General features: G+C 47.9%; 1 protein-coding gene and 1 long non-coding RNA gene across 2 annotated transcripts; one reads left to right on the top strand and one right to left on the bottom strand.

Moving 5' to 3' along the window:
- Positions 1-1,451: 1,451 nt before the first annotated feature.
- Positions 1,452-15,510, bottom strand: RABL2B (RAB, member of RAS oncogene family like 2B). The gene is made up of 9 exons (XM_081023273.1): positions 15,379-15,510; positions 12,908-13,050; positions 11,841-11,870; positions 10,679-10,758; positions 7,994-8,073; positions 5,095-5,206; positions 3,410-3,507; positions 3,144-3,227; positions 1,452-1,887 (listed from the first exon to the last, which is right to left on the bottom strand). The coding sequence occupies exons 2-9, from the start codon at positions 13,021-13,023 to the stop codon at positions 1,807-1,809; spliced, it is 681 nt and encodes a 226-aa protein (XP_080879399.1). The 5' UTR covers positions 13,024-13,050; positions 15,379-15,510; the 3' UTR covers positions 1,452-1,806.
- LOC308486539 lies at positions 13,057-14,907 on the top strand. Its single transcript, XR_013991140.1, has 2 exons — positions 13,057-14,376; positions 14,415-14,907. It is a non-coding gene; the product is annotated as an uncharacterized lncRNA (long non-coding RNA).
- Positions 15,511-15,519: the final 9 nt, after the last annotated feature.

Here is a 15,519-nt window from a genome sequence, read left to right as displayed (position 1 = left end):
CAGCTCCACAGATTTTCAGTTGGGTTAAAGGTTTGGGCTATGTATATTTGGGCATTTACATTTGTATTAATGATGCAAATTCTGCCCACACCTTTTGCTGTCATACAGCCCCAGATCATAACACTAACTGGGTCTTTCATGGTAGATGTAATGCAAGTAGGATGTAAATCTCCAATTCTTCTCCTAGCGTATTTCATGCCATCACTACCAAGCAAGGAGATTTTGCTCTCATCACTCCAAATAACACTGTCCCAGTGTTCCGCTGTCCAGTTAACATAGGTTTTATCCCAGTTTAATCTTTTCAACCTTTGAGAGGTAACAATGGCTTTTTCCTTGGAATTCCAGCATTTAGACCATATTCCTGTAGTCTGCACCGAACAGTCCTTACACTCAACTTCACATTACATTGCACCATGTCATCTTGTATATACCCAGATGATTTTCTTCTGTCACGTAGGCACAATATCTCAATTCTTCCATCATCACTTGTTGTGCATCTTTCCCTGCCTTTACTAGTCTGATTTTGTAGTGACTGAGTCTCCTTAAAACTCTTCAAAAATTTAGAAATGCAACCTTTGGTTACGTTTCCACCAATTTTTCTTCTAATTTCTTCATAACTGTACTTCACATAACTTCACACTGACAAATGTCCTCCTCTCAGCTCCAGTATATAACATCAATAGCTGCATCCTACTGTGACCTGATTGGATCATTGCCAAAACAAGATGACACCTGATTGGTTCTCTAAACACTTGTGCTCATTGATTACATTTAAATGAAGAAAAGCTACCACATTATCAACCTAAGAAGTTGTGCTTCCTTTTTCTGGTTATTTGGCTATAACTTTTGATAGAATACAGATAATTGAACATTACATTCTTCATGAAATGATCTTTCCATTGATATAGAATTTTACGGTATTACTCCAAAAGAAAGTGGTGTTATGAGCCATCAAACCTCAAAAATACATGTTTTCCAAAAGGTTCCCCCAGTTTTGGCTGCTAGGGTGGGCTGGTGGCCATCCCTGCCTCCTGAGGTCTGATCCAGCCACGGGGCTCTTCTCGCTTACGCCAACCTGACTTCCTTTGCTTTCTTGGGGAGAATGCAAGAAAACAGGGGTGTCCAACAGGTTTATCGACTGGTCAATCCCCTGGAGATTTTGGTAGATCGCTGGCTCCTCCATCTGGCCCCTCCCCGTGCCCTGTAGATTGCTAGAACGGAAGTGATGCTGTCTCCTTAGCGAATGACCCCTGAATGCCTTTTTTCATTCATTAGACCTGAAACCCCCCCCCCAAAAAAGGACGTTCCTCCCTTAAAAAAAGCTCAATAACTTTGACCTGAACCTCCCCCACCCCCACGGGTAGATCACTGCCAGATTTTAATCATGTGAGTAGATCGCGGTCTCTTAGAAGTTGGACGTCCCTGCAAAAAAAGGTCTCCAAACTCTGCCGCAAGTCCTTCAAATATTTATTTCTGAAGGCAGACGCCATCCACAATAGCTCATGGCTGAAGATCCCCAAGATGTGGGGCGGGGGTGATCCGTGAGCCCAACTCCCACCAAACCATATATTCCCCCCACCTCCCCAGCATTCTTAAGGGGAGGGAACTGCTACGGGTTCTCTGCCTGGTCACCCACACCACAAGGATCCAGAGGAGCAGAGCTGATCTCTGTCAGGTTGCCTCCCTTAGGGAGGGAGGGCCGGCACCTCTGTGCAGGGACCACTGCTCCCCACCCCCAAGTCCCTGCCAAACTGGGCGCCCCTAGCTACTCGAGGAAGTGGATCTAGGCCACCCCATTCCCTGGCCTCAGGTTGACGGGGGATTTTCTTCTGGGCTGTTCTCCTCTTTGTCAGTCGAGTCCTCCCCCTTCTTCTCCAGTTCGAAATTCTGAAAGAAGACAAGAGAAAGTTGGAACAGCAAAACATCAGAGAAAAAGGCCAGTCCACCTCTTGGGGGGCTCCGGCATGGAATCTTTCCTTCCAAGTCCTTCTCAGTTCCAACAGTCACTACAGGCAGCAGCAATTGAGGCTTCTGCTGTCCCAGTTTGCGTCTGCCTATCTGAGTTTGTCGATAAAGAAGGCTGATTGCCAAAGAATGGATGATTTTGAATTATGGTGCTGGAGGAGACTCTTGAGAGTCCCATGGACTGCCAGAAGATCAAACCTCTCCATTCTGAAGGAATTCAGCCCTGAGTGCTCACTGGAAGGACAGATCCTGAAGCTGAGGCTCCAAGACTTTGGCCACCTCATGAGAAGAGAAGACCCCCTGAAAAAGACCCTGATGTTGGGAAAGATGGAGGGCACAAGGAGAAGGGGACAACAGAGGACGAGATGGTGGGACAGTGTTCTTGAAGCTACCAGCATGAGTTTGACTAAACTGTGGGAGGCAGTGGAAGACAGGAGTGCCTGGCGTGCTCTGGTCCAGGGGGTCACGAAGAGTCGGACATGACTGAACGACTAAACAACAACAATGTAAGTTTGAGATTGTTTTCACTATATTTAAATTACTGTTCTTGTATTAATTTTTTTTGCAAAGTGCCAATTGAACACAGGGCATACACTAACTATTAAGTACGACTACCACCCTTCCCAGTAAGGAGGCAGCCATGTTGCCATCACCCTGTTCCTCCTGCCACAGCACCTGGCTTTTCTGTTGAAGAAACAAGGGCCTTGCTGCTCTGGCTGTTTTTTATTGCTCGATCCCTGACAGCAGCTGCTCTCACCTGCAGCCAGAAGCGAGAGTAGCAGGGAAGAGCAGGTATGGCCACAGAGGAAAAGGAAAGCAGCCGGAGCCTGTAGCTGCTCAAAGCGGAAGTGCGGCAGGGGTGGGACTGGCAGCTGGGCCCATGAGCCAAGGCAAGGGGTGAAAAGGGGCTCTTCAGCCGCAGCCAGCTGTAGTGGCTGTCAAAACCAGAGGTCACTACAGGCTTGCGGGGGCTTCAAAGCAGTTCAATTAAAAGGCAGTTCAGTTGCTGTGATCCCTGCATTGCAGGGGTTTGGTCTAGATGACCCCCCTGGGTCCCTTCCAACTCTATAAAGTGCTGGGTTCTATGCTCTCCCTAAGGAATGCGGCGCAAGTCTGCAAGGGCTTGGGTGCCTCACAAGGACAGGGTGTGGAAACACACTGGGGAGATTTGCTCTTACTTCCAGTTCCTTCAAGACTTCATCCATAAAGTCTTCTGAATTCTGTTTGTAGGCCACAGCCAGCTTGATGGCATCGTTGAAGACCTGGTGGGAGAGGAACGGAGACCACTGAAGAGGTAAGAAGGTGGGCTCTGGGTTTCTCCCACCCCTTTTTCCACCGTAGGAGGGCGGCTGCCAAGCCGATTCCACCACCCATCAGCTCCTCCCCCCAGGAAGCCTGCCAGCCGCAGGTCCTACCTCCCTCCCAGGCGAAAGCTCTCTCCTACCTTCACCACATTGGTGCCATCTGCAGCAGACACAAAATAGAAGGGAAGGTTGAACTTCCGCGGAAAGCTGAAGCCTTTCTGAGTCACCTTCATGTCGGCTGGAGGAGCAAAAGAGGAGGTCATTGCTAAAGGAGCCATTGTGGGGAAGGCACACTACCTAGGTAGCGCCCGCTTGATCATTTTAAAAAGCAAGGCATGCAAGTTTAATAAAGCGCTCATCTTTCTCCCTGTGATTGCTATTGTTTAAAATACAAAGTCTAGTACAATGATGTTGAAAAACTGCTCCATGAATAGGGGGCAGGAAGGAAGGTGGTTAACGTCACTAATGCTAGCCACTCAGTGCTGTGCCCAACCAGCTTCTGCAGAACTACCTTCCTCCACTGGCTTCGACCCAGGAGAGAAAGCAGATTATTTTCCATTACTGCATTCAGAAAAGAACTGGCTTTCTGGGCAGGATTGACGCCAGCGGAGCAGTGGGAGCTGGTCAACTCGGGCAAATGGGGCATTGCCCTGCCAATCAGTTCACCCTCAGCCAGCCGCCTGTCAAGGATTCTGAAGTCCAGAGGCTGAGTGCTAAGTTGAAAACCAACAAGTTAAAGTGGCCTGACATTCCCCTACACTCTTTTTGCCCGCCCTTCTCTTTGATATGAGGGATTTCTCTGTTCCCCTCTTTAAGTGTGTGCTGCAGGGGAGCACGGCAGGGCCTTTGCAGTGGTGGCACCCCATGCGCAATAGCCTCCCTTGCTGCAAGATTGTCACAAGAGTGCCTGGGCTAAAATTATCTATCAAAAACTTCACTCTTGTGGTTTATCACAACAGCTACTCACTTTGGGTTTAAGTAAAGCAAACAGTCTAATTTGTCAGGGCCTATGATAACGAGCGTCAGAACAACTTGGCCACAATAAGGAAATTCTGCCCGTGGTATGACTATTTTCCACCTTCCCATTTCGACATTTTGCACCCTATCTGCATAACCTAGCGATTTTAAAATACAGACACGCTTTTGCTCTCACAAGATTGAATGTATTGCCCTCGGCTGTACTTGAGGGACGATTCCAACAGATTCCTCACAAAAAACGCTTCTGTCCCTGTGGAGATGGCAGTACCGATTCGGTGGCACATGCCCTTCTGGCTTGCACTCTTTATAAAGACTTGAGGAATGATGTTATCACCCCTCTTTTATTGTCCATTCCAGGTTGCCTGACCACTGCCACAGCGTCCTTTCTCTTGGCAGATCAAGAGGAGCAGGTGACAGCAAATGTTGCAAGGTTTTTTATCTGGGGCAGTTGGAATAAGAACCCATATTTGACCATTGATTCAAAACCCTAAAATGTATTTTATATAATTGACTTTTTATTTCTGTTCTTTGTATATCGTATTGTTGTTTCATTCCTATGGCCGATGGCTAACGCAAATCAAGATTCATTCATTCATTCAATAGCCCTCTCTTAGGAAAGCCTGCCTGGCCACCACACGGTGTGTCTTTTGGCAGCCAGCAGGAATTTCTGCTTCTTTGCTATGCGGGAAGGGAAGGGATTCTCCGACCACTGAACTCATCCTGCTGCCCAACAGATGCTCCTAATTCATGTGGTTGCTGAGGCTTGTGAGCTTTGCTTTTACAACTACAGGCCAGCACACATCTGATCTCTCCCCCAGTGATCCTCCAGAGCTCCAAGGAGACCCACCGTCGATTTTGTTGGCAACCACAATGCAAGGGATCTGGGGGCGGAACTCCCGCAGCTCCTTGTACCAACTGCTCAGGTTCTTGTAGGTGACCTTTCTCTGGACGTCAAAGACCTGGCAAGAGAGAGGGAAGAGCCCATTGCAGACACAGGTGGCACTCTGGCCTGAAATAGTCAAGAATCCAGTCCAAACCCCGGCAATGTAGGAATCACAGCTAAAGAATCCATTAAAGATGGCTATCCAACTTCTGCTTAGAAACCTCCAAGGGAGGAGAGTCCACCACCTTCCCAGGAAGCCCGTTCCACCATTGAATGACTCTTACAGCCAAAAAGTTTTTGGTGTTTCGCAACTTTGACCTGTTGCAGGACCTTAGCCAGACCTTAGCAGAGCATATGCAGCGTTCCGAAAAGCAATCAGTTGCAGGCAGGATGGACGAAGCAGGAACAAAATGCTGCTACCAGTAACTTGTTTACTTAGAGGTGTTTATTATTTACAGCAGACTTCAAGTTACTATGTACAAGAACAGAACAGATATGGATCTTAACTAGCTCTCTCTTAACAAACGGCAAACGACTCCACACTGACCAACAACCTTTCCAATCGGTTAGGTCATAAGTCATGATGCCTGTGTGAGACCTCAACCAATGGTAGAGATGTATCTAAGGTCTCATATCTCCAGGCAGAATTACTCCTCTGCCCAGTACCCTTGGCTTTCGGCCAACTCTTAATTGACTTCGTGTGAAGCTGCACATAGAAGAAAAATCTCAGCACCCCCTCACAGCTCACACGGAGCAATTTACTTCTGAGCACATACGAAGTATTTCATCCAACTTTGTTCTGCAAACCCAAACATTCACACATTTCCTTGTTTTTTACAAACAACAACGGTTTCGTCAAGATGTCAGCAATGTTGACGTCCCCAAAAGTTTGACCTAATTATGGAATCACAGAATTGGAAGGGACCCTGAAGATCATCTTGTCCAATCTCCTGCAATGCAGAAATTTGCACCCTCCCTATACAGGGATCAACTCGACCTAATGTTTAGTTGGAATCTCCCTTCTTGCAATTTGAAGCCACTGGTTTGGGTCCTCCCCTCAGGGGCAACAGAAGAGAGGGTAAGACCCAAACCAGTAACTTGAGGGGCTGGCTGGGGGGGGGGGCTGACGGTGGCGGAATTGCAGGGTCCAAATGCCTCCAGGGGAAAGCATGCTCTGCGGAAGCTAGCAGGAATGCCAAAGGCCTCCAGTCTTAAATGATGTCGTGTTTTGCAGCATGCGAAGAGTGATCCCCTGCCCCACGGCTGACCAAGACAAACCACACTGCAACAGACCCACAGCTGGGGCAACAGATGCCCCCTCCCAGCAACTGAGCTCTTGGGAGCTCCTTATTTATTCAATTTATATTTCACTCTTCCCTCCCAAAGGAGCTCACGTCGGCAAAGTGATTTTACTGCAGTATGGTTTCATGTTTTTATATTCTTGTAAACCACTGTGACATATTTATATGATACAGCGGTATATAAATATTTTATATAAATAAAATAAAAACACCAGTGATAAAACACGTAAAAATATATCTGAAAACACTTTGAAACAATCACAGTCTCCCATCCAATGGTTTTAGGACTGCCATCAAACACATGGGTAAAGAGGAATGTTTAAAAATTATTCCCAGGAGTCAATATTACAGGAGGCAACCTCACCAGGGAGCCGTGGTTCCCAACATGGGGTACACGCCACACAGAGGGGCAATTAAATTTTTAAGGGGGACAATTCGAGAACGAGTCATTAACAGTGAATGGCCTTTTAGGCTTCCTCCACGTGAATATGAGTTTGCTATTTGAATAACAAGAATTATACGTCATGGGAGGGGGACCAGAATTTTACAGATGCTTAAGGGACGCAGGTGGCGCTGTGGGTTAAACCACAGAGCCTAGGACTTGCCAATCAGAAGGTTGGAGGTTCGAATCCCCATGACGGGGTGAGCTCCCGTTGCTCGGTCCCTGCTCCTGCCAACCTAGAAGTTCGAAAGCACGTCAAAGTGCAAGTAGATAAATAGGTACCGCTCCGGCGGGAAAGTAAACGGCGTTTCCGTGCGCTGCTCTGGTTCACCAGAAGCGGCTTAGTCATGCTGGCCACGTGACCCGGAAGCTGTATGCCGGCTCCCTCGGCCAGTAAAGCAAGATGAGCGCTGCAACCCCAGAGTCAGTCATGACTGGACCTAGTGGTCTGGGGGCCCTTTACCTTTACCTTTTAAGTGGGGCATGGCCAAAAAAAGGTTGGAAACCACTGCCGGGGAGGAAATTGCACCCATGGAAGGCTCTGACACGGAAAGGGCTGATAAACCCACCTCCAGAGTCAAAGGTTTCTTCAGATACCACTTTCCTCAAGCACTCAGGCTTCATGGTCGTAACGACCAGATCCCGTTTCCGAAACGGGAGTCCGTTCAACTCCTGGAACTGTTTGAAAACTTCCTGCACTTAATTGGAAGCCGCTTCAGACGTTCGGATTCCAAAAAACGTTTGCAAACCGGGACACTCACTTCCGGGTTTGCGGTGCCCGGGAGCAAATTTGTTCGGTACCACTGTACCTTTTTATAACGGCAGCCAAGATTTTTTCCCCTTGGACGTGCAAAATTCTGCACAGGATTTCCTACTGTAGAATCCCGGCTCTGCAGAATACTCACATCCCATAACACGAGTTGCGTACGGAAGTCTAGGCTGACCCAGAACAAGCAGGGGGAAAGACGCAGCTCTGTGGGAGAGCTTGGCAAAGCACACACAGCCCGAGCCAAAGCCTTGCCTGAACTTCTCAAAGCCACACCAGGCTTCCCCGCTTCCAGCCTGCCACCCCTGGTGCCCCCTCTGCAGCCCCTGCCCAAAAGGCAGCCCACCCACTTACCATGATGCAGGCGTGAGCCTTGTAGTAGTAGGAAGCATGCATGCTCTGGAAGCGCTCCTGCCCAGCCGTGTCCCAGAAGTCTGAAAAGCAGGAATGGCCCATGGCTGCATTAACCATAGCGGGGAAGAAAGCTCCACTTCTAGCTTACCCAGGGGTTTAGAAAGTTGATGCAGGGTTTAATCTGCTCCCAGCCTATCTTAACTTTTAAAGTTAGCGCTGAGGTCACTTTGTGATAATTCTATCGCTTTACATTTCTTGGAAACCGGAAATCCCTCTGAGGTTTTCTGATGATCAAAGTGGTGTGCAAATGAATAAATAAAGGAATAAATCTCTAGATCAGCGGTTCTCAACCTGTGGGTCCCCAGATGTTGTTGGACTACAACTCCCATCATCCCTGAGCTCTGACCTTGCTAGCTAGGGGTGATGGGAGTTGTAGTTTAACAACATCTGGGGACCCACAGGCTGAGAAAGGCTGCTCTAGAGACAAGCACACTCTGGTCGCAGAATGCTTCTTGAGAGTTTAGCAGGTGAAGGAGGATGTAGAAGCTCTTGCTCCATCGCCAAGGGCCACAGGAAAACAAGGCTTCCTATCTGTGATCTACCTGGCTTATATTTTCCTGACCCTAGCTAGCCCACCCCTGGTAGCCCACTACTGGGCGCGGGGGGGGGGGAGGAAGCAAAGAAAATTTAATATCTCACTGAACTTCTGTATTTACTCCCCGATGAAGAGCCTGAGTAAACCAAAACTCACTGGATGCGAAACTTTTTCTCTTACCTGCTTTGCTTTCTGTGCTCCCCCTCCCACCAAAAAAAAAAAAAACTTGCCCAGGGTTTCCTCTTCTTATTATGTATTTCAAAAAAATTATGCACTGCTTGATTATAAAACAAACAAACCTCAAAGCGGCTTGCAAAAAACTTAACAAGAGAAGTTAAGAATAATTTGAGACTTTTGAAAATAACAATAGGCTAAAAACATATTAAAACTCACATCAACTGGGTTTTTAACATCTACATGCAGCCGCTGGGAGAGATCATCAGGGGGTTTGGGCCAGGTGTTCACCAGTATGCGGATGACACCCAGCTCTACCTCTCTTTCAAATCAGAACCAGTAAAGGCAGTGAAGGTCCTGTGTGAGTGCCTGGAGGCAGTTGGAGGATGGATGGCGGCTAACAGTTTGAGGTTGAATCCTGACAAGACAGAAGTACTGTTTTTGGGGACAGGGGGTGGGTGGGTATGGAAGACTCTCTGGTCCTGAATGGGGCAACTGTACCCCTGAAGGACCAGGTGCGCAGCCTGGGAGTCATTTTGGACTCACAGCTGTCCATGGAGGGGCAGATCAGTTCTGTGTCCGTAGCAGCTGCCTACCAGCTCCATCTGGTATGCAGGATGAGACCCTCCCTGCCCGCGGACTGTCTCACCAGAGTGGTGCATGCTCTGGTTATCTCCTGCTTGGACTACTGCATTGCACTCTACAAGGGGCTACCTTTGAAGCTGACCCGGAAACTACAACTAATCCAGAATGCGGCAGCTAGACTGGTGACTGGGAGTGGCCGCCAAGACCATAGAACACCGGTCCTGAAAGACCTACATTAGCTCTTAGTACGTTTCCGAGCACAATTCAAAGGGTTGGTGCTGACCTTGAAAACCCTAAACGGCCTCAGCCCAGTAGACCTGAAGGAGAGTCTCCACCCCAATTGTTTTTCGCAGACACTGAGGTCCAGCTCCAAGGGCCTTCTGGCAGTTCCCTCCCTGTGAGAAGTGAGGTTACAGGGAACCAGGCAGAGGGGCTTCTCGGTGGTGGCGCCCGCCCTGGTCAACACCCTCCCACCAGTTGTCAAAGGAATAAACAACTCTCTGACTTTTAGAAGACATCTGTAGGCAGCCCTGTTTAGGGAAGTTTTTTAATGACTGATGTTTTAACGTATTTTTAATCTTCTGTTGGAAGTCACACAGAGTGACTTGGAAAACCCAGCCAGATGGGCAGGGTATAAGTAACAAATTATTATTATATGATTATTATAATGCTAAATACATCATAAATGAGCCACCATAGCTGCTAGAGGACCATGAACATTTGTGTCCCAAGCTTTTTAGACTTGTCGAAATGCAGGTGGCGCTGTGTGTTAAACCACAGAGCCTAGGACTTGCCGATCAGAAGGTCGGCGGTTCCAATCCCCACGACGGGGTGAGCTCCCGTTGCTCGGTCCCTGCTCCTGCCAACCTAGCAGTTCGAAAGCACGTCAAAGTGCAAGTAGATAAATAGGTACTGCTCCGGCAGTAAGGTAGACGGCGTTTCTGTGCGCTGCTCTGGTTCGCCAGAAGCGGCTTAGTCATGCTGGCCACATGACCCAGAAGCTGTACGCCGGCTCCCTCGGCCAATAAAGCAAGATGAGTGCCGCAACCCCAGAGTCGCCCGCGACTGGACCCAAAGGTCAGGGGTGCCTTTACCTTTACCCATGTATGAATGCCAAGGGGCATACTGGTTGCCACATGTCATTTCCCTCCCCAGCTCTCCTACTACCCCACTAAATTTTGCATGAATCCACTTGGAGGTTTTCTGATCTGACAGGGGCAAGACGCAAGCAGCTTCCCCCTGAGCAGGTGCTGCTCCGAAAGGGAGTTTGAGAGACCCCAGTTCCCGAGTCCCACGGGGCCTAAAGATGCCCTGCCCAGCAAGGCTCTCACCCACGAGGATCGTCTTGCCATCCACAGTGGCTGTATGCTTGTAGAGTGTCAGGGCGAAGGTGGAGAGCTGGTGAGGCTTGCTGCGGGTGCGAGTCAAGGTGCCTTTCAAGCAATGTCACCGTTTTTTAATCTAACCGAGAAACCTCATTTCAGACGGCCATCATTTCACCATTAAGCAACAGATGCAGCCGTCAGCTACGTGCCAGGACACCTCCCTGCCCTTTTATTGCTTATTTATTTTATTTACCTACCGCTCTACATCAAAAAATTTCAGGGCGGTTCACGGAATAAATGCAGGATAAAAACAAGTAAGTGAAACAAAACAGCAAAACTATAATGCCCCCCCCCCCGACACATTTAAAAGGCTGTAGAATATTAATCCGCCAAAACCCTGGTTGAAGAAAAATATTATAAGCAAAATGACTATTAGGTATTTAAACCATTTCCGCTCCCTATCAAAGAAAAGTGTCCGCCCAAAACACCTAATACTTCATTAATTAATATAAGAGAAGCTTATATTATACACCGATTGCTCAGGCGAGGGGGTTCACTTAAAAGGTGAAACTAATATATGAGATATCACACTTATAACAAATAAAGGCTTGACATATCTCGCTTTGCATGTCATGAGTCTATCTCATATATTAGTTTCACCTTTTAAGTTGAATTACTGAAATAAATGAACTTTTCCACGCTATTCTAATTTTTCGAGTTTTAGCTGTATGTGGGGGAGGTGTATACAGTATGCAAAAATGGATAAGCTGCAGACAGAATTGTAGAAGGGACCCTGGGGGTCATCAAGTCCAACCCTCTGCAATGCAGGAATTACGCAGCTCTCCCATATGGGGATCAAACCTGCAACCTTGGCATTATCAGCATCGCAATCTAACCCAGGTTTTCCCAAACTTGGGTCTCCAGCTGTTTTGGGACTACAATTCCATTCCCATCATCCCTGATGACTGGTTGTGCTAGCAAAGGATGATGGGAGTTGTAGTCCATAAAGCAGCTGGAGGCCCAAGTATGGAAACTGCTCTAACCAGTAAGAGCAGTTGCCGTGAGTGCAAGTGAGTTTTAATCTCAAACAAAGGAATTAAATGCTGCCAACACCCCCACCCCTTTCTGGGCTGCAGTCTATGTAAGTTTGCAAGATCTCAAAGGATACAACCCATCCAGGAGAAAGCGTTCCATTAACCTGAAAGAGAAGGAAACAGAAACCTAGTGAGGAACGGGCCCGTTCAGAAAAATCAAAGAGGTGTAAAGATAAAAAGGCTTTTTTGGCCACACTCTGCATCCTCCATTCTGAGCTGCGCCAGAGAATAAGGTCTCTTTGGCTACTTGCCACAATGCCTATGCTCTACCTCTGGGGCCAATGGGAGATGTAGTCCAAAAGCAGGGCCAGATTTACGTATAAGCTAAACAAGCTATAGCTTAGGGCTCCACTCTCTTGGGGGCCCCCAAAAATTTGAAAGGCAAAAAACCTGAATGTACACTTCCAAAATAGAAGATGAAAAACCAATAAAATAAAAGCTATATGCAGCAAGTCTTTTGTGTTGTGTAGGCTCCTGTGATGCAAGTCATGGGCCCCGCCTGCTAGCCAGCTCCCTAAAATATCGCTGGTTGAATAGATTTCTTCTTAATTGTATTTCACTATTAATATACAGTGGTACCTCTGGATACGCACACCTCTGGTTGCGTATCCTTCAGGATGCAGATGCAGCAAACCCAGAAGTATTTTTCCGGGTTTCGCCGTGCGCGCATGTGCAGAAGCGGTCCCTCCGGTTGCGGAAACCTCGGGATCCAACCAGAGCTCCGGAACGGATCCTGTCCGCAACTGGAGGTACCACTGTACTACTTCTTAATTGTATTTCAGTTTAACAATTACTTTGATAAAATACATATTTTGTGATGTGCAAATGGCTTTAGATACCTATTAGGTCCATAAATGACCACATAGCATATATTCAACACAAAAAAACAGCAGCAATTTGTTGTTGGCAAAGGACAGCCGGACACAGAAAGGGCCCCATTACCTTCAGGAGCTTAGGGCCTCATCAAACCTAAATCCGGCCCTCTCCAAAACACAGAGAGGGTGCCATATATCTATGCTGCCCGTCCAAAGAAAACCTCTGTAAAGGAAATGGAAACGTCAGCGATGGAAGCAAAGCGCAGAACCTCCGGGCGGGAATAGATAAGCCAGATATCCTTTGGGACTTTTCCTCGGCCACTCACTTGGACTTCCCCACTGCGCTGTCCCCAAGGCAGATAATCTTCACGTTCTCATCAGCGTCGTATTTCTCCTGATCCAGCTCTAGGCTGGCGTCTCCATCGGCCATCTCCTCAGCCATCAGGCTTTGGCAGGATCAGCGTGACACCTGTAAGGCCAGAGGGACAACGGTGTAACTCTGCATTCTATTACGCCTGGTACCTGGCAACCCTCTTTTCCATTGGTAGGCAGACTAAGGCCCGGGGGCGAATCCGGCCCAATCGCCTTCTAAATCTGGCTCGCGGATGGTCCGGGGATCAGCGTGTTTTTATATTAGTAGAATGTGTCCTTTATTTAAAATGCATCCCTGGGTTATTTGTGGGGCATAGGAATTCGTTCTTCTTTTTTTCAAAATATAGCCCAGCCCCACACGTCTGAGGGACAGTGGACCGGCCCCCTGCTGAAAAAGTTTGCTGACCCCTGGCATTTTTTCCCTGCCCAGACTGGAGCTTGCCACAGGGCAAAGGAGATGCCAAATGCTCCAGTCAGGGTTAGATTTTACCGGATTTCTAAAGTCTCGAAGTGATTTAGACTCAATTTTTTTATTTGAAATGGCAATATTAATTGATAATGAAATTAAAGAAAATCACAGCTTGCTAAGAGCAATAGGCAAACAGCCTTTGCAATCTAAAAGACATGGCACAAAAGGGAAACAAATTAAATTGATTAGGTTTTCCATGGCTTTTCCCACTAAGAAAGTCTGGAGGCAATTTACAATCAATTACGCACACGCGCGCACACACACTTTAATAAAATTGCATAAATGATATTACTGCATTTATAGAAGATTTAATTTTGCAAGCATGTCACTGGTGCAGACCCAGTGCCAAATGGCAGCCCTTTTATTGTTTATATATTTGCTGGAACCTGCCTGGGTAGAATGACTGAGGCAACCCCATCCTATGCCCTTTTAAAATGTGGCTTCTTTGGGGGGCGGGGGGGGGGCAGGTTACCGGATTGTTGTTTTTATCTTGATTTTATATATTGTGGTTTTTATAAATAAATAAAAAAAAATAAAAATAAACCCAGTCAGATGGGTGGGGATACAAATAACAACATTATTATTACTATTATTATTAGCATCTAGGGGTCCCACTACCAAGCCTGAGGCTGTTTTGAGAAGTTGTTAATGTTTTATTGTGCCTTTAATTCTGTTGGGAGCCACCCAGAGTGACTGGGGAAACCCGGCCAGATGGGCAGGGTATAAATAAATTAGTAGTAGTAGTAGTAGTAGTATCAGTGCTTTTTTTCTTTAAAGAAATGTTTAGGCGACTCTCATTTTCCGACTCATATTGAAATACTGCCTGTCGATGAGGCCAAACTTAGATTCACAAAATGTTTAGGGTTATCCATACCCCTGCGTCCCCCCAGAAAAAAGCACTGATTATTATTATTATTGATCGCTGGCACCACCACCAGTCAGGACCACCTGTGCGTCATGGGCACAGGCATGTAGTGCCCACCTGGCACCAGAATGAGCCCCCCAAAAAACCAGGCATCTTTCCTGGCTGTGCTGCTCCCCATTATTATTATTATTATTATTATTATTATTGATCGCTGGCACCACCACCAGTCAGGACCACCTGTGCATCATGGGCACAGGCATGCAGTGCCCACCTGGCACCAGAATGAGCCCCCCAAAAAACCAGGCATCTTTCCTGGCTCTGCTGCTCCCCATTATTATTATTATTATTATTAATCACTGGCACCACCACCAGTCAGGACCACCTGTGCGTCATGGGCACAGGCATGCAATGCCCACCTGGCACCAGAATGAGCCCCCCAAAAAACCAGGCATCTTTCCTGGCTCTGCTGCACCCCATTATTATTATTATTAATTATTATTATTATTATTATTATTATTATTATTAATTGCTGGCACCACCACCAGTCAGGACCACCTGTGCATCATGGGCACAGGCATGCAGTGCCCACCTGGCACCAGAATGAGCCCCCCCCCCCAAAACCAGGCATCTTTCCTGGCTGTGCTGACCCCATTATTATTATTATTATTATTAATCGCTGGCACCACCACCAGTCAGGACCACCTGTGCGTCATGGGCACAGGCATGCAATGCCCACCTGGCACCAGAATGAGCCCCCCCCCAAAACCAGGCATCTTTCCTGGCTCTGCTGCACCCCATTATTATTATTATTAATTATTATTATTATTATTATTATTGGCTCTTTGCACCCCTCCCTTTGCCTGCCTCTAGTAGGGCAGCCCCCCTGCCCATAGGGGACCAGCAGAGACACCCCCCAAACTGGGGGGGGGGTTAATCTCCCCACCTCCTAAGGAGAGCAGCAGACACCCCCCCAATTCTGCCCCCCTTGCAAAGCGAAACACCCCCCTCCAGGGCCGGTTCCTCGGTGCCCCCCCAGCCCCCCAAGTGGGCAAAGCGGAGTGGGCCTCTCTTTCCCCCCCGCGCCCCCGCACCTCTCCGAGCCCCCGAGGAAGAGGGAGGCGCCTTCTTCGCCCCCGCCCAGGCGCCGCCTCGCCGGGCACAGAGGCTACGCGAGGCCGGGGCGCCCCCGCGGGAAGGTAGGCCTCGCCGGAGGAGGAGGAAGAGACGGAGCG

The sequence above is a fragment of the Podarcis pityusensis genome (assembly GCF_964106645.2).
Source record: "Podarcis pityusensis genome assembly, chromosome: 10".
Lineage (NCBI taxonomy): Eukaryota > Metazoa > Chordata > Lepidosauria > Squamata > Lacertidae > Podarcis > Podarcis pityusensis.
Note: the sequence above shows the minus strand (reverse complement) of the source record. Positions and strands in the feature narration are given on the sequence as shown.

Coding starts and splice junctions, on each gene's coding strand:
- RABL2B (XM_081023273.1), bottom strand. CDS start 13,023: ATGGCTGAGGAGATGGCCGATGGAGACGCCAGCCTAGAGCTGGATCAG. Junction 11,871..12,907: donor AGCGCAGTGGGGAAGTCCAA/GTGAGTGGCCGA, acceptor CTTCTCTTTCAG/GTTAATGGAACGCTTTCTCC. Junction 3,508..5,094: donor GGTTGCCAACAAAATCGACG/GTGGGTCTCCTT, acceptor TTGCTCCTCCAG/CCGACATGAAGGTGACTCAG.